The sequence below is a fragment of the Protomyctophum bolini genome (assembly GCF_963924005.1).
Source record: "Protomyctophum bolini genome assembly, chromosome: 16".
NCBI lineage: Eukaryota > Metazoa > Chordata > Actinopteri > Myctophiformes > Myctophidae > Protomyctophum > Protomyctophum bolini.
The window spans coordinates 40,420,343-40,444,400 of NC_137877.1; the positions used below are offsets into that span (position 1 = coordinate 40,420,343).

General features: G+C 41.7%; 1 protein-coding gene and 2 long non-coding RNA genes across 3 annotated transcripts; all 3 read left to right on the top strand.

The window, feature by feature from the left end:
• Positions 1–636: 636 nt before the first annotated feature.
• On the top strand, positions 637–2,597 carry LOC308330626 (uncharacterized protein). The gene is made up of 4 exons (XM_080785576.1): positions 637–730; positions 1,097–1,244; positions 1,709–1,815; positions 2,280–2,597. Exons 1-4 carry the CDS (start codon positions 654–656, stop codon positions 2,455–2,457), a joined length of 510 nt encoding a protein of 169 aa, XP_080641702.1. The 5' UTR covers positions 637–653; the 3' UTR covers positions 2,458–2,597.
• A 6,960-nt stretch (positions 2,598–9,557) lies between these two features.
• On the top strand, positions 9,558–10,470 carry LOC308330628. Its single transcript, XR_013965509.1, has 3 exons — positions 9,558–9,679; positions 9,769–9,989; positions 10,358–10,470. It is a non-coding gene; the product is annotated as an uncharacterized lncRNA (long non-coding RNA).
• A 10,961-nt stretch (positions 10,471–21,431) lies between these two features.
• On the top strand, positions 21,432–22,546 carry LOC308330629. Its single transcript, XR_013965510.1, has 3 exons — positions 21,432–21,941; positions 22,070–22,230; positions 22,331–22,546. It is a non-coding gene; the product is annotated as an uncharacterized lncRNA (long non-coding RNA).
• The last annotated feature ends 1,512 nt before the right edge of the window (positions 22,547–24,058 follow it).

Below are 24,058 nucleotides of genomic sequence, written 5' to 3' on the forward strand. Positions count from 1 at the left end.
TGTAACTTCACTGAAGACAGCCTTGGTGAAATGAAGGGTCTTGCAAAGCAGGTTCTCAATAGCTTAAATGTTCTTCATTGTCAGTATCCTCATATTCTCCACCGGGATATCAAGCCCCAGAATGTCTTGATTGGTAAGATACAGAATAGATTAAGAGCATAGCCTATACAGTTTCAGTGAATGAAACAACATACAATTCATGTCATTTCCATCAATAGTAAACACTGTTTATTGTATTGATCTACCCAATTTGCTTTATAGATGTTAAAAATAAAGCAAGATTAGCAGATTTTGGAATAAGCCGACGATTGCAGGAAGGACGAACAACCCTCCACACAATCAATGCAGGATCGAGATGCTGGAAGGCAAAGGAGACGATACCTGCTCACAGTGATGTTGCTAAAAGAAGTGCTGATATCCAGGTTAATAAAAAGGAAAATCTGACTGAGAACAATTCAATAAATGTGAACAATATAAATGATTAAATACATTCCCATGCTCCTTTTGTCAGGTGGCTGGGATGTTGATGTATTACATCCTATCCGGAGGACACCATCCCTTCGGTGATGACTTTAGATGTGAAACCAACATCTACAACAATCTACAACCTGGATCATGTTCAGGATGTGGTTGCCAAGGATCTCATCGAGAGGATGATCCATGCAGACCCAAAGAAAAGACCTAAAGTGGAGGAATGCTTGGCTCATCCCTACTTCTGGACAAACAAAACGTACTAGAAATAAGTACACATTACACATACAGTAATAGTAGTAGTAGTAGTAGTAGTAGCTTTAATCAATACTTCATATCATGGCATAATCACAACCACAGCTCATTTTATTCTCTTAAGCTCTATTAAAAAAAAAGCACGTCTACCAGCTCACAACGGGTCACAACACGTTTGGAGCTCGTAGATCAGCTAATTTGGCTATTGATAATTTTTTTCTACCAATAATATCATGCCCCAAACATGGTTTTAAAGTAAACATTTTGATCCAACATTAAGTGTTCTACCAACATGATGTTTGCGTTGTTGTTTTAAAGTAAACCTTTTGATTTATTTTTCTCAATATGTTTGTTTTGTAAATTCTTCCAGGAGAATTGATTTCCTGCAAAAGGTTGCGAATGAGAAGGAAATCGACAAGCACTATGAAAACCCTGAGCGCCACAACGTCATGGCGGTGTGGAACCAGTGTGCTGAGGATGGACTGTTCAGCACATGGAAACACACCATGAAACACAAGGTGACTAAATCATGTGTACAATAGCCTATACACATATATGTCCATTACACTAAATCTGTATAAAATACACATACATGTCCATTACAATTTAGGCCTTTATCAGATGCTCTTAATCCAGAGCGACATACTTAAGCAATTTTACACGAGAGGGTGTAGTTTAACGTGATTATTGCCACGACAGTGATACGGTCAGGAACGAGACGTAGTCGAGTTCCGCAAGCATCACTGAAGTTGTTCGAGGCTAGGGCAAGTGCTACGGTCTGGTGTTTTCAGACTAAATCATATGTATACTGTATTACTGTAGTCTATTAGACTAAATCATGTAGGGTTCAGGTGTGTCCATTAGAGACTAAATCATGTAGGGTTCAGGTGTGTGTGTGTGTGTGTGTGTGTGTGTGTGTGTGTGTGTGTGTGTGTGTTTATTAGACAGGTCCGTTTCATGTTGAAGTTGTGTGTTTTTCCAGTTGCCACAGGAGGTGTTTGAGGAGATGGACAACAGGAGGAAGAGGTTTCCCTACCATGATGATGCGTTTGGACTGCTGCGCTTCATACGCAATCTCCATCAGCACCAGTACGTTGAATTTGACATTTTTGTGCTAATTAGCTTATTTCCATTTAAAAAAGTGTACTAAAGTGCGCCGCTTGGGATACTATTTACATTATGAAGACAGGATATATAAAATAAATTATTTTTGTGCCATGGAAATAAGCGAATTAGGACAACACCCCATTCAATTCAATGCAATTCAATGCAATTCATTGAGGGCTTATGGTAGAGGAAATCACCAATAATGCGCTTTTGCACACAATAACACGTGGACCTCTTTGGTGGGGACGTAACAACTACAAATAAAGGGAGCAGACGTAATGCCCTGTCTGAATTACATGCTGTCACCCTTCATGCAATGACTATATGAAATGATTGCACATACTGTAGGGCCTAAATGGAAACAAGACCGCAAGGACTTCTTATTGGTGCTGTGCCTTTTGAACTGAGTGTATATATGGCTGTACTCTGTTTCTGTGTGTTTACAGTGCTGAGGCTGCTGCTGACATTGACCTGATGGAGATGTTTCCTGCTCTCATCGTAAGTGTCTACAAGTTCACTCTGAACCAAGGCTGGAACACACGGATCACCCTGGAAGACTTCTATCCAGCAAAGTCCACAAGTCACAGCCTGGACGACACCCTGGGCAAACTCTCCCTGTCGTAACTTAACGCGTTGCCCAAAAGGTAGATCGCGATCTACCAGACCAGTAGATCACAAAGGCTGTGCAGGTAGAACACATGACATTCCCCGAAATATATAAGAGAAATCACAAAACTCCTCATCCCACTAAACCAGAATCAGAATATGTTGGACGTGGTGTGTTTGCTAGGATGGAGCTTACCAGCACTCCACTCCCCTCCACACTTCCACACAGACTATTCATAAGTACTCTGCCTTGGGTCTACTATAGGTTCATATCCAGCCCTCAATGTCTTCACATTATTGTACAGTTAATAAAATGCATTATTCAGTGTAACGCCAGCTCCGTTATTTAGGTATATTTCCGTCAGGTATATATTTTTTATATATATTTTTTTTTATAGCAATGGGATAATATATATATATATTTTGGTGGGTAGATCTTGAAGAGCTGGACGGGTAATTTTAAAAGTAAATCTCAAGTCAAAAGTGTGTGGGCACCCCTGGACCCGTTACATAGATAATTGTATGACATGATTGATTGAAAGCTGCTAAATTCATATATTATGATTGTTTACAGATGAAGAGATTGATTTAATTCAATACAGTCTATTGAATTAATTTGTACAACATTGATTGACATGACGGCAGACTGCCGGACGAGCGCTGCCGTTTTGGCATGGGGGGGGTCAGAACAACATGGAATGAATTCTGTACTGGCCATACAAGGAGCACGTCTTGAGTGTACAGGGTTTGATGAGGTCAGATCAACATATGGAATGTCAGAACAGGTCAGCTCCATAAATGGAGATCCAAGGGTGGTAGTGGGGACATTCTCTTGACTGTACAGGGTTTGATGAGGGCCCAGGTATAGGGCCAGCTAGGCCTTCATTTCTGGGGCTGTTGAATGGGTACAAGCTTTCAAACTAAAACAAGTCAATACAAGAACTGCTCTGACTTGTTTACAACAGGGTCCTCCATTTTCAATTCAACAGAAAGATACTTAAGTACAGTAGTTGAGTAAATGTACTTAGTTACCTTCCACCAGTGTTTATGGGAAGTCATAATAAAACATTGCAGATTGTCTATTTCCTCAGTGTGGCCTGTAGCACCATCTACTGGCTCACATGTCTACATGCTCAACATTATGTAGAAGGATTTGAACCCAGAAATATAAAAGAGAACATCACTGATTTTGTTCCAGTGGATGTTTTGTCTTCTATTAATAGTAAATAACTTTAGATCATCTGAGCTTTAATGCATTTTTACTGAATAGAAAGTCAGTCAGTATTATGTTGTTGGTTATTATGGAAACTATTTCATGTTTTAAGAACAATGTCCAATTAAATTACAATTTAACCATATAGCAGACACTTGGAAGTGATAAATCAGAATAAGTGAACATGAACTGTAGTCAATAAACAAGGTAAATATAGTAACGTACTAGTGGTAAATAGAATGCAGAGAACAATATAGTGCCTCAAATAAACTATAGGATAGCAGCTAAACAAGGAACCTAGTGTTTACCTATAACGACCTGATATCTAAGTACCTTTCTGTACATGTGTGGTCGAGAAACGAAAAAAACTACATTAATGAAACAAAAACACGAGATTATTGAGTAGGCCTAATCTGCATAGTAAACTAGCATCTGTTATTCTGTTGAAGGAAAAAATGACTTGCCAAAGCAGCAGGGATACCAGGAGAGTTCAGTTATTTAGCAGAATTATTAAAACATATACTATTAGAATATCTGAGCTATAGCTATAGCTAGCTGCCTGCCTGCGTCTAACCTGATTGGTCATGTTGGTCCATCCATCTGACCAGTGCACCTGTGTGTGACCCTCTGATTACACACCCATTGATGTCAATCTGAAGCCACCAAGTGTTCAAAAACAATGCAATGAGAAAAAGAGGTTGTGCATCAGCAATGGTTCTCATTGGAGTGAGTGTGCATCAGCAATGGTTCTCATTGGAGTGAGTGTGCATCAGCAATGGTTCTCATTGGAGTGAGTGTGCATCAGCAATGGTTCTCTGGAGTGAGTGTGCATCAGCAATGGTTCTCAATGGAGTGAGTGTGCATCAGCAATGGTTCTCATTGGAGTGCTAAACCCAAATACAGTATACCAAACGTAGCACATCCAAAAATGTAAATAAACGCACAAATGCACGCACACACACGACAGAGGAAACCATGCAAGGCACCAACCCTGCACATCGGGTTAAATTAGGGGTTGAGAGTCTTGCTCAAGGACACTTCGATCGGGGGAGCCCAGAGGAATCGAACCTGGGATCCTCAGGGTTCACATCTGGATGCTCTAGCGGCCACTCACACCCGTCTCTTTTTGCACACTGAATGCTGCTGAATCTTATGATGAGCACTTTATTGGTCTCGTGCGTATACACATGCACTTCCTATGGCCAATGTGCACTTATTGCATAGCACTTTAACGCTTGCACTTTAATGGTTAATGTGCACTTTACTGTACTTTTGGTATCTGCTATGTGTACTGTTTGTTGTATTTGTTGTTTCATTGTTTGATCTAAAATCCGGTGCGTTGTCGTTAGAAAATCCAGTTCGCTGCGCACCGGGTGTGGCGAGTGCCCGCACTGAGCGACCCTACCCTGAAGCTGGGGTTGTCCGGTGTGAATTATTTACGAACGATTCACAGCTGTGGTCGTTTGTAAATAAGGCACACTGAACGCACTATGTGACGTCACCGCCCACCACACTAAACAAACTGACCTGACCGCATTCCCGGTGCGCATTTCCGAACACACCCTAAATAAACTTGAACCTGAACCTCTACCGCTGAGCCACTGCCGTCCAGGTGACACAGTGGCCCACACACACACACACACACACACACACACACACACACACACACACACACACACACACACACACACACACACACACTTTTCATACTTTCTATTTCATGGGAATTCAAGCTTAGTTTACTGGATAGTGAAAGTTAGAAGAGGAGAGAGAGAGAGAGAGAGAGAGAGAGAGAGAGAGAGAGAGAGAGAGAGAGAGAGAGAGAGAGGAAGAGGAAGTGGGAAGTCCTACTACTGTAACTGTAAGTAACAATGTTTATGTGGATTTGAAAGAGTCGTGTTGTCAAGATTATACCCAGAAACTGTAAGTTAAATGTAACAACTTATTATTAAAGCTGTTGGTTTGACTTGTATTAGTTGTTTATTATGAACATATCTTTTGTAAAAATGTTCGCAGATAGATACTGTACGGTAGGCTATGAGCTGATTTGTGAAATCATGTTTCCACTCGTCCTTACTTAACCCCTTCCTCCCTACCATCAGAACAAGAACAGAGTTTTTTTGTACTGTATATCTCAAAGGTGGTTTGGTTTGAGTGACTATGACAGGTCTGATTTTTGAGTGGTGCAACCACTCCTACAACTAGCAATGTGTGTACACCTATGTACCCATGTGGTCATGAGTACCAGTATTAGCCTGGCTAATAAGGTACCAGTAGGGGGCGCCAGAAACAGAGAGAGGGATAGTGCTGCAATGTTGCCTGCTAATGAGAGAGAGAGAGAGAGAGAGAGAGAGAGAGAGGTGGGGGTGGGGGGAGCTGCACCACTCAGTTCACACGGGTGAGTACAAATTCAAAAGACCAGTAAGACACCTGGTGGCGAGAAACGACCTTGCCCTGGCCTAAAGGGTGAGGTTGCGTGTACTGGCCATATGGAGCGTGTCTTGAGTATACAGGGTTTGATTGAGGTCAGATCAACATATGGAATGTCAGAAAAGGTCAGCTCCATTTATGGAGATCTAAGGGTGACAGTGTATTGAGTGTACAGGGTTTGATGAGGGCCCAGGTATAGGGCCTGTTGCCATATACCTGCGGCTTTACTAACTTTGGGGCAGGCCTGTCTGAGTTTAAATGGACAGGTATCATTGTGAGTGACGTGACAAAATGAGTGACAAAAATTTATGGGGATTGTGAGTGATGGTGAGGGAAGGTTTCATAGTTAACTGCGACCTTCAGCCCTAAACCTTAACAATTACACACAGGGTGGAAAGGTTTTTCCATGTATCTACTACAATGAATAAATACTTACTAAGAAAGTAATTCAAGCTAAAGTACAGATGTATTGTCATCAAAATGTACTTAACCTATCAAAAGTAAAAGTAGCCGACTCATTCTGCAGAATGTCTCATTTCAAAAGTTTTTTTTCTTTATTTTTTGTCAAACATCTTTCAAACATAGCCGATCTACAAGCTCAAATTGTGAACTCTATAAGTAACTCAGTAAATACATTTGCCTCTGATGTAGTGGAGTAGAAGTATAACATATTGTGCCTCAAAATGGTATTCAGTACTTGAGTAAATGTACTTACTTTAAACCAATGATTACACAACAACCATTTCTAAAACGGAACCTTTCTTCAGTTAAATACATAATCCATGTTTGAATAAACGTATTAAACACTTTTTTCTTCTTCCACCCACAGCTATTCTGAAGCAAAGAAATGGATCCGGTAGCACAGAGCATGAACAATGACCTCCGATGGGATCCACCAGGGACCACATCTGCCCCAACAGAAACACATCCCATAATACAGCTCATTATGACTGGCGACCTCAACAAGTTCGAGAAATCAATCCGAGGCAAAGACATCAATGGCCTTTACCCATGCAAAGAGCTCAACAGTCATATATGTCCCTTAAGTGCTGCTGTGGCATTTCACAAGGAGGACATTTTTGCATTCCTTCTGAAAGAGCGTGCAAACACAGATCGGTTATCCACAAAAAACTTGACGCCTCTGCAATATGCCTCTTATTACAAAACACCACTTGATTTTGTGCACAAACTGATTAAAGCAGGAGCAAATCCAAATGCTTTTGCAAATGCTCCCCGCGCTATGTCACCAGTTCAGGTTGCTGCCATCAGTAAGAGAGGTGATATTGTGAAAGTCCTAGTCAAAGCTGGAGGGATTATAACACCAATAACTAATGAACATCCTGCTCATGGTTTATTCAATTTAAAAATATCTGACATGATGCATGAGCTTTCATTGAGCGACGGTGACTATTATTCTAAAATAAAACGTTTTATAGATCTGAATATTGCTGTGCATCAGAAAACACCAACAGAAGTTTTCAGCATGTTTGATCGTTACATGCTGGAGGAGAATCCTCAGACCCATCTGACCACCATTGACATGTTAATGTCATTAATGCTTAACGGACCACTAAGAGAAGAGTATCGTCAGAGATGTATTAAGTGGTTGAAGGACAATGATAAGATGAACTTCTACATTGAGAATGCAGACAAGATTCTTTCAACGGTCGATGTACCCATAGATGTTGTACACATGATACTTGTTTCAAATGTATCTATAGTTGTCCGCGCAATGAAAGAGATACCCAGTGAGGTATCACTGTCTATGATCCCCAAGCTGCTGAAACTCCTTTCCACAAGGACTCGATTTCCTGAAAAACAGGATAATGTTCTGTGGCTACTATATTTGATCGCACAAAAAACCAAAGTTAAAGATGACTGGAATCAGAACCTCATGGTTACATTGGTCACAACGATTGTTCCTTTTGTGAAGAAAGAGAACCCCCCTTTTGTGAGATTGAATACATATGGCATACTGGCAAACCTGCTTCCATGTGAACATGCCACTGACATCTTTGCATCAGTGGGAATAGATCATGTGCCTGAGGATATAATGCGAATTGCATATTCTTTACGTCGTCCTCAGACGAGCCCTCCATCGGCGTCTCCAGTCATGTCGATTCTCCACACAGAATTCATCAAACTGAAAGAAGATATAACAGAACTGCACAAGTTCCTAAACAAGGCAAGCTCAGAGTGTGATGTTTCCACAACTGCCAACACAGAGCTGTCAGGATCCAAAAAGAAGAAGAGAAGGATAAAACAAATGAAGCAAGAGGAGCTGAAAGATGAGGTTCATACTGATGCAGATAAGCCAACAACGGTTCCTGTTGAGAAATCTGGTCTGACTGAAAGTTCACATGTGCAACCTATCCACCCCGTAGCCAGTGTGTCACCAAAACCACAACCTATCCACCCTGAAGCCAGTGTGTCACCAACACCACAACCTATCCACCCCGTAGCCAGTGTGTCACCACAACCTATGCACCCCATAGCCAGTGTGTCACCACAACCACAACCTATCCACCCCATAGCCAGTGTGTCACCACAACCTATGCACCCCATAGCCAGTGTGTCACCAACACCAAAACCTATCCACCCCGTAGCCAGTGTGTCACCAACACCACAACCTATCCACCACGTAGCCAGTGTGTCACCACAACCACAACCTATCCACCCCATAGCCAGTGTGTCACCACAACCTATCCACCCCGTAGCCAGTGTGTCACCAACACCACAACCTATCCACCCCGTAGCCAGTGTGTCACCAAAACCACAACCTATCCACCCTGTAGCCAGTGTGTCATCAAAACTACGGAAATGGCACCCAATCAGTCAAAGATGGAAGCAACAGTTAGAGAAGCTTGCAGACATAGATGAAAGTAAAGTGATCAAAGTTGGAAGTCTTGTGTTTGTGAAAGATATTGAATTCTGCATTGCAAAGGGAAGTGATGGAACTGAGGTCTTCTTGGGGTTAAGAAATGACGGCACTGAAGTTGCAGTTAAGAGAATGCCCATATCCAACTGCGGTGTGCTGAAGAATGAGGAAGGATTTTTACGTCTTCCAGAGCTTGATGATCCTTCGATTGTACGATATGTCGACTTTGCAGAGGATGAGGACTTTGGATACCTTGGTCTTCAGTTATGTGAATACACACTGGAAGAGTACATCAAATGTAACTTCACTGAAGACAGCCTTGGTGAAATGAAGGGTCTTGCAAAGCAGGTTCTCAATAGCTTAAATGTTCTTCATTGTCAGTATCCTCATATTCTCCACCGGGATATCAAGCCCCAGAATGTCTTGATTGGTAAGATACAGAATAGATTAAGAGCATAGCCTATACAGTTTCAGAGAATGAAACAACATACAATTCATGTCATTTCCATCAATAGTAAACACTGTTTATTGTATTGATCTACCCAATTTGCTTTATAGATGTTAAAAACAAAGCAAGATTAGCAGATTTTGGAATAAGCCGACGATTGCAGGAAGGACGAACAACCCTCCACACAAAGAATGCAGGATCGAGATGCTGGAAGGCAAAGGAGACGATACCTGCTCACAGTGATGTTGCTAAAAGAAGTGCTGATATCCAGGTTAATAAAAAGGAAAATCTGACTGAGAACAATTAAATAAATGAGAACAATATAAATGATTAAATACATTTCCATGCTCCTTTTGTCAGGTGGCTGGGATGTTGATGTATTACATCCTATCCGGAGGACACCATCCCTTCGGTGATGACTTTAGATGTGAAACCAACATCTACGATGGAATCTACAACCTGGATCACGTTCAGGATGTGGTTGCCAAGGATCTCATCGAGAGGATGATCCATGCAGACCCAAAGAAAAGACCTAAAGTGGAGGAATGCTTGGCTCATCCCTACTTCTGGACAAACAAAACGTACTATAAGTACACATTACACATACAGTAGTAGTAGTAGTAGTAGTAGTAGTAGTAGTAGCTTTAATCAATACTTCATATCATGGCATAATCACAACCACAGCTCATTTTATTCTCTTAAGCTCTATTAAAAAAAAAGCACATCTACAAGCTCACAACGGGTCACAACACGTTTGGAGCTCGTAGATCAGCTAATTTGGCTATTGATAATTTTTTTCTACCAATAATATCATGCCCCAAACATGGTTTTAAAGTAAACATTTTGATCCAACAGTAAGTGTTCTACCAACATGATGTTTTCGTTGTTGTTTTAAAGTAAACCTTTTGATTTATTTTTCTCAATATGTTTGTTTTGTAAATTCTTCCAGGAGAATTGATTTCCTGCAAAAGGTTGCGAATGAGAAGGAAATCGACAAGCACTATGAAAACCCTGAGCGCCACAACGTCATGGCTGTGTGGAACCAGTGTGCTGAGGATGGACTGTTCCAGGGGCGCAATAGCCTAGGGGACGCGGGGGACGCGTCCCCTGCCAGCGTCACATTGGTCCCCCCCAGATGAGTTTGGGCCTGGTACGAGACTATAGGTACAGCTGTTGCTTCTTTCGAAAAATATAACGCAACATAGGAACCCCGCTAGTGTTTTTGGTCTTCGTCTGACAGTTTCTGTAGCAGAAAGACCTCTTTTCTGGAGGGGGGGGGGACAGTCGGTTTGGGGGGGTCCCGACGGCTGCGCGTAGCTTCCACCTCTGACAGAGGGGAAGCGAGTAAGCGACGCCGTCAGAAACCCCCTCACTCAGGAAGGCCCCCTCACTCAGATCTCAGACGGACCAAATTGCGACAATAACATAAAGCCTATGTAAAGAGGAATATAAACAAGACCATGGCGCAAAACTTCATATTTACCCTGCTCTAATACAACAAAAGTGTGTTCTTACATCCTCCATTTCACATCAGCACTCGTGAGTAAATTTAATTGCCATTATGAAAGTTTTCAGTGACGTTGGACACACAGGTTGCATTGTCGTCAATAATTAATCTGTCTTTAAAACGTTCTAATGTTAATATAGCATATTGGCATTGCATTTGTATGTGCATTGAGTCACTGGAACAACCTCTCTGTAGTCCGACCCTAACCATAACCCCACGTTTTGGTGGTTAGACCCCCCCATCCCCCCCTCCCCTAGGGTAGTGGGGGGGACGGGGGGGACGGATTTTTCGGCGGCGCCGCTTCGCGGCGCCGCTCTATATCCCCCCCTAGCGTTCGGTCAGTGTTGCGCCTCTGGACTGTTCAGCACATGGAAACACACCATGAAACACAAGGGGCCTGATTCATTAAAAAGAAATACGCCACCGTTACACTGTGGCGGAAACAGATATCGTATTTATCCGTCCGATCAAGCTACGTTGAGATGACGTGTTATTCAGAGAGCGGTGTGTACCACAGGTGCGCTGGCGTATCGCAGGTGTATGTCATACTGAATGCAGTGGGTGCAAAGTGATCGGAAAAGCACCCGACAACCTCATTTGCATTGATCCACGCCCCATATCGCACCATAAAAGGCTTCAAGCATGACTCAGCAGACAGCAGTTTGGTCTGTCAAAAAAAGAAAAAAGGCTTCACAGCCGCGGTCAATGCATGAATATAGCCCGCACTCTATTAAAATGTCCACAACGGTGCGTGCTCCGCTGCTGAAGCAATATCATTATAATTTATTTAATTAAGTTCGGGACCAAGGCGGTTGCTGCACTCACACCTTTGCAGTCAGAGGTAAAATATAGGCTATCCGATATTTAAAATATCGGATATATGTCAATGCAAAAGTCGTCTTTTGAGAGAGAGAGAGAGAGAGAGAGAGAGAGAGAGAGAGAGAGAGAGAGAGAGGGGAGAGAGGGAGGGGGCCAGGGGGGCATGGCTTGCGCGATAAAGAACAGTAGCCTACAAGCATATACATTCATAAGTGAATAATTGGGATCCTCTTGTCTGAAGAATTTAAGAAATTATAATCCAGTGAGTTTATCCAGTGAGTTAAACTATTCTGTGTGTGGCATCCATGCATGTGATCAATATCAATACATGATATTAATTTGTACTGTTCACCACACGACCAAATGCTATATTACAACTCGGCAATGATAAGCCCTTAGGCTACTGATGAATGCACCTGAGGGTTATAAAAAAAAGAAACAACACTCGCCTGCAGAAGTAAAATAGATATCCGATGTATCAGATGTAAATTAATTTCATGATGTCGTCATATTAAAATGATTCGCGGGACACGGCAAACTTGATTCATCTCATGATGAGATCAATGTAGTAGCCTACAGCATATAGCCTACACAGCTACAACGTTGCCCATATTATAATTAATTAAGGTGAGCTGGCTTAAAACTGACTGGCCAAATTGCACGCTGTGGATTTATAGCCCTCGTCGTGACTGCTGTCTGTCTGTCAGACCGGCATGTCTGTCAGTCTGTGAACCATAGAATGCCATAGATAGACCATATAACAGTCGGGCCAGGCCGTGTTCTGTCCTTGCCGGGCTCACCGCGCCGTTATATTAATTTTCCAATGTAAATTTCACCCAGATTGGACTCGGTTCAGCGGCCGCATGCTGCTGTCCGCCCCCCCACACACACACACACACACACACCGACAGTCAGAGAACTGACTCACTAAACAACACTAACACACACTGACTAAACAACGTTGGATTCGTACAGTGCAGAATGCAGATAAGTGTAGGCCTATGTTCTTATTATAATTGTGAGTTTGTTTTTTAACATGCAGCGCGAGTCCACGGGAGCCGATCTACAAGCTCACAACGCACTGCGATAGCCTAGAGAAGGCTGTCAAGTGAGCAGCGCAATCGCGCATGCTATAGAAATATCCTAATAAATAAATAAAAAGGTGTCGCTTGCAGGGGCAGTTTCCTTATGGGACTTGACTCTAGAATGCATGCATAGGCATACAAGTGCAAGTGCACTCGGCTTTTATATATCATTTTTTTATGTGCTGAACAATGTTAGGGTCGGGACACATGCCTACATATTTTATCTGCGATTTGGGAACTATTTATTGATTCAGCATGAAGACTAAAGCCTTCTGAATATATCCGTAAATTCGTCCGCCACCTAAAGAGGTCCCGTGGGATTTTACGGAGTTTCCGACCAACCTACGTGAGCGTCAAGTTCACGGCCATTTCCATGAATTCCAAATTAATGTGGGAAATCCACGTAAATGCCTTTCCGCTAGCTTCACGTCATTATATCAGCGTAAACGCGTTGAAGAATCAGGCCCAAGGTGACTAAATCATGTGTACAATAGCCTATACACATATATGTCCATTACACTAAATCTGTATAAAATACACATACATGTCCATTACAATTTAGGCCTTTATCAGATGCTCTTAATCCAGAGCGACATACTTAAGCAATTTTACACGAGAGGGTGTAGTTTAACGTGATTATTGCCACGACAGTGATGCGGTCAGGAACGAGACGTAGTCGAGTTCCGCAAGCATCACTGAAGTTGTTCGAGGCTAGGGCAAGTGCTACGGTCTGGTGTTTTCAGACTAATCATATGTATACTGTATTACTGTAGTCTATTAGACTAAATCATGTAGGGTTCAGGTGTGTCCATTAGAGACTAAATCATGTAGGGTTCAGGTGTGTGTGTGTGTTTATTAGACAGGTCCGTTTCATGTTGAAGTTGTGTGTTTTTCCAGTTGCCACAGGAGGTGTTTGAGGAGATGGACAACAGGAGGAAGAGGTTTCCCTACCATGATGATGCGTTTGGACTGCTGCGCTTCATACGCAATCTCCATCAGCACCAGTACGTTGAATTTGACATTTTTGTGCCAATTAGCTTATTTCCATTGAAATAAGTGTACTAAAGTGCACCGCTTGGGATACTATTTACATTATGAAGAGAGGATATATAAATTAAATGATTTTTGTGCCATGGAAATAACCCCATTCAATTCAATGCAATTCATTGAGGGCTTATGGTAGAGGAAATCACCAATAATGCGCTTTTGCACACAATAACACCTGGACCTCTTTGGTGGGGACGTAACAACTACAAATAAAGGGAGCAGACGTAATGCCCTGTCTGAATTACATGCTGTCACCCTTCATGCAATGACTATATGAAATGATTGCACATACTGTAGGGCCTAAATGGAAACAAGAAGACCGCAAGGACTTCTTATTGGTGCTGTGCCTTTTGAACTGAGTGTATATATGGCTGTACTCTGTTTCTGTGTGTTTACAGTGCTGAGGCTGCTGCTGACATTGACCTGATGGAGATGTTTCCTGCTCTCATCGTAAGTGTCTACAAGTTCACTCTGAACCAAGGCTGGAACACACGGATCACCCTGGAAGACTTCTATCCAGCAAAGTCCACAAATCACAGCCTGGACGACGCCCTGGGCAAACTCTCCCTGTCGTAACTTAACGCGTTGCCCAAAAGGTAGATCGCGATCTACCAGACCAGTAGATCACAAAGGCTGTGCAGGTAGAACACATGACATCCCCCGAAATATATAATATACATTAATATATCACAAATATATCACAAAACTCCTCATCCCACTAAACCAGAATCAGAATATGCTGGACGTGGTGTGTTTGCTAGGATGGAGCTTACCAGCACTCAACTTGCCTCCACACTTCCACACAGACTATTCATAAGTACTCTGCCTTGGGTCTACTATAGGTTCATATCCAGCCCTCAATGTCTTCACATTATTGTACAGTTAATAAAATGCATTATTCAGTGTAACGTCAGCTCCGTTATTCAGGTATATTTCCGTCAGGTATATATTTTTTATATATATTTTTTTATAGCAATGGGATAATATATATATTTTTTTTGGTGGGTATAGATCTTGAAGAGCTGGACGGGTCATTTTAAAAGTAAATCTCAAGTCAAAAGTGTGTGGGCACCCCTGGACCCGTTACATAGATAATTGTATGACATGATTCATTGAAAGCTGCTAAATTCATATACGATTGTTTACAGATGAAGAGATTGATTTAATTCAACACAGTCTATTGATTTAATTTGTACAACATTGATTGACATTGAACTGAGACTTCATTTTTGTATTGCCCCCGACCAAAGGGTTATAACTGGTTATATATTGACCAATAGCGAGAGAAAACGCACAGACGCCAAATTATGCCAAAACATAATTTCTGTACAATTTTGTGCCTTAATGATTGAATGATGTGTTGTTTTTATATAAGCTAGAAGCACATTTACTGTATGTACAGCACTGGATTAAATAAATAATTATATGTAAATAAGGTTGTGTACAGATATCTCTCTGTATTCACTGTATGTCATGCAGAGCAGAATGATATGAAATATAACCAACGTAGTGTACAGATATCTCTCTGTCATGCAGAGCAGAATTATATGAAATATAACCAACGTAGTGTACAGATATCTCTCTGTCATGCAGATCAGAGGTTCACAGGTTGAGACCCTAAAGTGTTTGTCCGGGACCCGTACTAGTGAAAATAGCAGATCTACAGGCGTGCAACGCGTTGCTTCGTGCAGCGTTGCACGCTTGTAGATCAGCTATTTTCACTACGTCTTAATTATTATTATTTTTATTTATTTATGGAATTCATTAGATGTGTTTGTTAGTTTGTTTTTAAATGTATATTGCTTTTTGGGTTTTTTTTCTTTTTTGTATAATTAAAAAAATCTTTTTAATTTAAATGTAGGGGGAAAAAATGATCTTTTTACTCTAGTCTTGTGACCCATAGAAATGTGTCTGTGACCCACAAATGGGTCACAGAAACACCGTGTCATTATGCTCTACATTGAATACGAACGCTGTCTGGTGGAAACCTGCTATGTCCAACATTTACTTTTTATCATTATTAAAAAATAAATAAAATTAAATAAATAGTGAACATACAGTAGCATATCTACCAGTAAGACGCCTGGGGACGAGAAGGGCGAGGTCGCGTGCACGCATCCGCCTCGTTGACGGCAGACTGCCGGACGAGCGCTGGCGCTTTGGCATGGGGGGGGTCAGAACAACATGGAATGAATTCTGTACTGGCCATATAAGGAGCATGTCTTCACTGTACAGGGTTTGATGAGGTCAGATCAACATATGGAATGTCAGAACAGGTCAGCTCCATAAATGGAGATCCAAGGGTGGTAATGGGGACATTCTCTTGACTGTACAGGGTTTGATGAGGGCCCAGGTATAGGGCCAGCTAGGCCTTCATTTCTGGGGCTGTTGAATGGGTACAAGCTTTCAAACTAAAACAAGTCAATACAAGAACTGCTCTGACTTGTTTACAACAGGGTCCTCCATTTTCAATTCAACAGAAAGATACTTAAGTACAGTAGTTGAGTAAATGTACTTAGTTACCTTCCACCAGTGATTATGGGAAGTCATAATAAAACATTGCAGATTGTCTATTTCCTCAGTGTGGCCTGTAGCACCATCTACTGGCTCACATGTCTACATGCTCAACATTATGTAGAAGGATTTGAACCCAGAAATAGAAAAGAGAACATCACTGATTTTGTTCTAGTGGTTGTTTTGTCTTCTATTAATAGTAAATAACATTAGATCATCTGAGCTTTATGCATTTTTACTGAATAGAAAGTCAGTCAGTATTATGTTGTTGGTTATTATGGAAACTATTTCATGTTTTAAGAAAAATGTCCAATTCAATTACAATTTAACCATAATATGGTTAAATATACCATGCTATTGTCTGCTAATTGGAAGTGATAAATCAGAATAAGTGAACATGAACTGTAGTAAAAAAACATAGTAAATAGTAACATAGTAGTGGTAAATAGAATATAGTATAGTGCCTCAAATAAACTATAGGATAGCAGCTAAACAAGGAACCTAGTGTTTATCTATAACGACCTGATATCTAAGTATACCTTTCTGTACAAAAAAACGACATTAATGAAACAAAAACACGAGATTATTGAGTAATCTGCATAGTAAACTAGCATCACTTATTCGGTTGAAGGAAAAAATGACTTGCCAAAGCAGCAGGGATACCAGGAGAGTTCAGTTTTAGACTTTTAGAATATCTGAGCTAGCTATAGCTAGCTGCCTGCCTGCCTGCCTGCGTCTAACCTGATTGGTCCATCCATCTGATCAGTGCACCTGTGTGTGACCCTCTGATTACACACCCATTGATGTCAATCTGAAGCCACCAAGTGTTCAAAAACAATGCAATGAGAAAAAGAGGTTGTGCATCAGCAATGGTTCTCATTGGAGTGAGTGTGCATCAGCAATGGTTCTCATTGGAGTGAGTGTGCATCAGCAATGGTTCTCATTGGAGTGCTAAACCCAAATACAGTATACCAAACGTAGCACATCCAAAAATGTAAATAAACGCACAAATGCACGCACACACGACAGAGGAAACCATGCAAGGCACCAACCCTGCACATGGGGTTAAATTAAGGGTTGAGAGTCTTGCTCAAGGACACTTCGATCGGGGGAGCCCACAGGGATCGAACCTGGGATCCTCAGGGTTCACATCTGGATGCTCTAGCGGCCACTCACACCTGTCTCTTTTTGCACACTGAATGCTGCTAAATCTTATGATGAGCACTTTATTTGTCTCGTGCGTATGCACATGCACTTCCTATGGCCAACGTGCACTTATTGCATAGCACTTTAACGCTTGCACTTTAATGGTTAATGTGCACTTTACTGTACTTTTGGTATCTGCTATGTGTACTGTTTGTTGTATTTGTTGTTTCATTGTTTGATCTAAAATCCAGTGCGCTGCGCACCGGGTGTGGCGAATGCCCGCACTGAGCGACCCTACCCTGAAGCTGGGGTTGTCCGGTGTGAATTATTTACGAACGACCACAGCTGTGGTCGTTTGTAAATAAGGCACACTGAACGCACTGTGACGTCACCGCCCACCACACTAAACAAACAAACTGACCTGACCACATTCCCGGTGCGCATTTCCGAACACACCCTAAATAAACTTGAACCTTGAACCTCTACCGCTGAGCTACTGCCGTCCAGGTGCCGTCCAGGTGACACACACACACACACACACACACACACACACACACACAGACACACACACACGCACACGCACACGCACACGCACACACACACACACACACACACAAAGTAATTTTTAGTAATACTTTCTATTTCATGGGAATTCAAGCTTAGTTTACTGGATAGTGAAAGTTATAAGAGACAAGAGAGAGAGAGAGAGAGAGAGAGAGAGAGAGAGAGAGAGAGAGAGAAGGAAGAGGAAGTCCAGGTCCTACTACTGTAAGTAACAATGTTTATGTGGATTTGAAAGAGTCGTGTTGTCAAGATTATACCCAGAAACTGTAAGTAAAATGTAACACTTTATTCTTAAAGCTGTTGGTTTGACTTGTAGTAGTTGTTTATTATGAACATATTTTTTGTAAAAATGTTCGCAGATAGATACTGTACGGTATGAGCTGATTTGTGAAATCATGTTTCCACTCGTCCTTACTTAACCCCTTCCTCTCTACCATCAGAACAAGAACAGTATTTGTTTTGTACTGTATATCTCAAAGGTGGTTTGGTTTGAGTGACTATGACAGGTCTGATTTTTGAGTGGTGCAACCACTCCTACAACTAGCAATGTGTGTACACCAATATTAGCCTGGCTAATAAGGTACCAGTAGGGGGCGCCAGAAACAGAGAGAGGGATAGTGCTGCAATGTTGCCTGCTAATGAGAGAGAGAGAGAGAGAGAGAGAGAGAGGTGGGGGTGGGGGGGAGCTGCACCACTCAGTTCACACGGGTGAGTACAAATTCAAAAGACCAGTAAGACACCTGGTGGCGAGAAGCGACCTTGCCCTAAAGGGTGAGGTTGCGTGTACTGGCCATATGGAGCGTGTCTTGAGTATACAGGGTTTGATTGAGCTCAGATCAACATATGGAATGTCAGAATAGGTCAGCTCCATTTATGGAGATCTAAGGGTGACAGTGTATTGAGTGTACAGGGTTTGATGAGGTCCCAGGTATAGGGCCTGTTGCCATATACCTGCTGCTTCACTAACTTTGGGGCAGGCCTGTCTGAGTTTAAATGGACGGGTATCATTGTGAGTGACGTGAGAAAATGAGTGACAAAAATGTATGGGGATTGTGAGTGACGTTGAGGGAAGGTTTCATAGTTAACTGCGACCTTCGGCCCTAAACCTTAACAATTACACACAGGGTGGAAAGGTTTTTTCATGTATCTACTACAATGAATAAATACTTACTAAGAAAGTAATTCAAGCTAAAGTACAGATGTATTGTCATCAAAATGTACTTAACATATCAAAAGTAAAAGTAGCCGACTCATTCTGCAGAATGTCTCATTTCAAATGTTTATTTTTTGTCAAACATCTTTCAAACATAGCCGATCTACAAGCTCTAATTGTGAACTCTATAAGTAACTCAGTAAATACATTTGCCTCTGATGTAGTGGAGTAGAAGTATAACATATTGTGCCTCAAAATGGTATTCAGTACTTGAGTAAATGTACTTACTTTAAACCAATGATTACACAACAACCATTTCTAAAACGGAACCTTTCTTCAGTTAAATACATAATACATGTTTGAATAAACGTATTAAACAATCTTTTCTTCTTCCACCCACAGCTATTCTGAAGCAAAGAAATGGATCCGGTAGCACAGAGCATGAACAATGACCTCCGATGGGTTCCACCAGGGACCACATCTGCCCCAACAGAAACACATCCCATAATACAGCTCATTATGAGTGGCGACCTCAACAAGTTCAAGAAATCAATCCGAGGCAAAGACATCAATGGCCTTTACCCATGCAAAGAGCTCAACAGTCATATATGTCCCTTAAGTGCTGCTGTGGCATTTCACAAGGAGGACATTTTTGCATTCCTTCTGAAAGAGTGTGCAAACACAGATCAGTTATCCACGAAAGACTGGACCCCTCTGCATTATGCCTCTTATTACAAAACGCCACTTGATTTTGTGCACAAACTGCTTAAAGCAGGAGCACATCCACATGTTCTTACAAATGGTCCCCGCGCTATGACACCAGTTCAGGTTGCTGCCATCAGTAAGAGAGGTGATATTGTGAAAGTCCTAGTCAAAGCTGGAGGGTTTATAACACCAATCTCGGTTAAACATCCTGCTCATGGTTTTTTCAGTTTAAAAATATCTGACATGATGCATGAGCTTTCATTGAGCGACGGTGACTATTATTCTAAAATAAAACTTTTTATAGATCTGCATATTGCTGTGCAACAGAAAACACCAACAGAAGTTTTCAGCATGTTTGATCGTTACATGCTGGAGAAGAATCCTGAGAGCCATCTGATCGTCATTGATATGTTCATTAGTCTTGAAGAGTATCAAGTACTAAGTATTAAGTGGTTGAAGGACAATGATAAGATGAACTTCTACATTGAGAATGCAGACAAGATTCTTTCAATGGTCGATGTACCCATAAAGGCTGTACACCTACTTGTTTCAAATGTATCTATAGTTGTCCGCGCAATGAAAGAGATACCCAGTGAGGTATCACTGTCTATGATCCCCAAGCTGCTGAAACTCCTTTCCACAAGCACTCCATATCCTGAAATACAGGATACTGTTCTGAGCCTACTATATTTGATCGCACAAAAAAACAAAGTTAAAGATGACTGGAATCAGAACCTCATGGTTACATTGGTCACAGCGATTGCTCTTTTTGTGAAGAAAGAGCACCCCCCTGGCGTGAGATTGTATACATATGGCATACTGGCAAACCTTCTTCCATGTGAAAATGCCACTGACATCTTTGCATCAGTGGGAATAGATCATGTGCCTGTGGATATAATTGCATATTATGCAGAATTGTGCATAGATGACAAACTGAAAGAAGATATAACAGAACTGCACAAGTGCCTAAACAAGGCAAGCTCAGAGCGTGATTTTTCCACAACTGCCAACACAGAGCTGTCAGGATCCAAAAAGAAGAAGAGAAGGATAAAACAAATGAAGCAAGAGGAGCTGAAAGATGAGGTTCATACTGATGCAGATAAGCCAACAACGGTTCCTGTTGAGGAATCTGGTCTGACTGAAAGTTCACATGTGCAACCTATCCACCCCATAGCCAGTGTGTCACCAACACCACAACCTATCCACCCCGTAGCCAGTGTGTCACCAAAACCACAACCTATCCACCCCGTAGCCAGTGTGTCACCAACACCACAACCTATCCACCCCGTAGCCAGTGTGTCACCAACACCACAACCTATCCACCACATAGCCAGTGTGTCACCACAACCTATCCACCCCGTAGCCAGTGTGTCACCAACACCACAACCTATCCACCCCGTAGCCAGTGTGTCACCAAAACCACAACCTATCCACCCCGTAGCCAGTGTGTCACCAAAACCACAACCTATCCACCCTGTAGCCAGTGTGTCATCAAAACTACGGAAATGGCACCCAATCAGTCAAAGATGGAAGCAACAGTTAGAGAAGCTTGCAGACATAGATGAAAGTAAAGTGATCAAAGTTGGAAGTCTTGTGTTTGTGAAAGATAATGAATTCCGCATTGCAAAGGGAAGTGATGGAACTGAGGTCTTCTTGGGGTTAAGAAATGACGGCACTGAAGTTGCAGTTAAGAGAATGCCCATATCCAACTGCGGTGTGCTGAAGAATGAGGAAGGATTTTTACGTCTTCCAGAGCTTGATGATCCTTCGATTGTACGATATGTCGACTTTGCAGAGGATGAGGACTTTGGATACCTTGGTCTTCAGTTATGTGAATACACACTGGAAGAGTACATCAAATGTAACTTCACTGAAGACAGCCTTGGTGAAATGAAGGGTCTCGCAAAGCAGGTTCTCAATAGCTTAAATGTTCTTCATTGTCAGTATCCTCAAATTCTCCACCGGGATATCAAGCCCCAGAATGTCTTGATTGGTAAGATACAGAATAGATTAAGAGCATAGCCTATACAGTTTCAGAGAATGAAACAACATACAATTCATGTAATTTCCATCAATAGTAAACACTGTTTATTGTATTGATCTACCCAATTTGCTTTATAGATGTTAAAAATAAAGCAAGATTAGCAGATTTTGGAATAAGCCGACGATTGCAGGAAGGACGAACAACCCTCCACACAAAGAATGCAGGATCGAGATGCTGGAAGGCAAAGGAGACGATACCTGCTCACAGTGATGTTGCTAAAAGAAGTGCTGATATCCAGGTTAATAAAAAGGAAAATCTGACTGATAACAATTTTAATAAATGAGAACAATTATTATTATAATAAATGATGCAATTAATTTCCATGCTCCTTTTGTCAGGTGGCTGGGATGTTGATGTATTACATCCTATCCGGAGGACACCATCCCTTCGGTGATGACTTTAGATGTGAAACCAACATCTACGATGGAATCTACAACCTGGATCACGTTCAGGATGTGGTTGCCAAGGATCTCATCGAGAGGATGATCCATGCAGACCCAAAGAAAAGACCTAAAGTGGAGGAATGCTTGGCTCATCCCTACTTCTGGACAAACAAAACGTACTAGAAATAAGTACACATTACACATACAGTAGTAGTAGTAGTAGTAGTAGTAGTAGTAGTAGCTTTAATCAATACTTCATATCATGGCATAATCACAACCACAGCTCATTTTATTATCTTAAGCTCTTTTTTTTTTTTTTTTTTTTTTTATCCCACGATTTTGTAACCCAGTTTTCTTTTTCACCCAGTGCCAATTATCTAATGTAATCCTGGGCGCTACACTTCCTCTGCCAACCTGGGGGGGCAGCGGACTGACCTCATGCCTCCTTCTATGCATGAGGAGTCCAAGCTGCTTCTTTTCACCTGACAGAGGGGAATTTCCCTGGCCGGACGTAGCGCGTGGAAGGGACACGTTATTCCGACCAGTTCCTTTCCCCTCCATCAGGCGCCCCGGCTGGCCAGGGGGAGGTAGTTTTAGAGACCAGGATTACGGCATGTTTTTGTGAGGGTATCTACCCTAGGGGACACTAACCTGACGCTGCCAGATCCAAAAAGCTTGCTACACAAATTTGTTTCACAGCTTATTTGGATCTGGGATCGCGGAAGCAAATTCGATGACGGGGCTGTTCCTTTTTTTCAAGATACATGGTAGATGATTGGATGGGAGCGTCTGTCTATCACCGTGTGGGCGTGCAAACACAACCAATCATATCGACGTGTCTATATACCGTCACATCCGCATCCCGCCTTTAGCTCACGCTGATTGGTTCGGTACGAAGCAGATCTGACTCAGGGCTCAACTCCGTCAGAGATCCCAGATGAGTGTTGTGTTGGGGAATATGTTTCCGCAATACCGCCCTCATCTGGCAGCGTCAGGTTAAGGGGACACGGGGAGAACATGCAAATTATCTTAAGCTCTATTAAATAAATAGCACATCTACAAGCTCACAACTGGTCACAACACGTTTGGACTTTGGAGCTTGTAGATCAGCTAATTTGGCTATTGATTTTTTTTTTCTGCCAATGATATCATGCCCCAAACATGGTTTTAAAGTAAACCTTTTGATCCAACAGTAAGTGTTCTACCAACATGATGTTTTCGTTGTTGTTTTTGTTTGATGTTTTCTTACATTTTCTGCCCATAATTTATATCATGCCCAAAACATGGATGCCAGTTTTAAAGTAAACCTTTTGATTTATGTTTCTCAATATGTTTGTTTTGTAAATTCTTCCAGGAGAATTGATTTCCTGCAAAAGGTTGCGAATGAGAAGGAAATCGACAAGCACTATGAAAACCCTGAGCGCCACAACGTCATGGCTGTGTGGAACCAGTGTGCTGAGGATGGACTGTTCAGCACATGGAAAACCACCATGAAACACAAGGTGACTAAATCATGTATAATATACACACATATGTCCATTACACTAAATCTGTATAAAATACACATATTATGTCCATTACAATTTACAATTTAGGCATTTATCAGACGCTCTTAATCCAGAGCGACATACATTAAGGAAGAACAAAAAACATGGTAATACATCATATACATCATAGTCATCA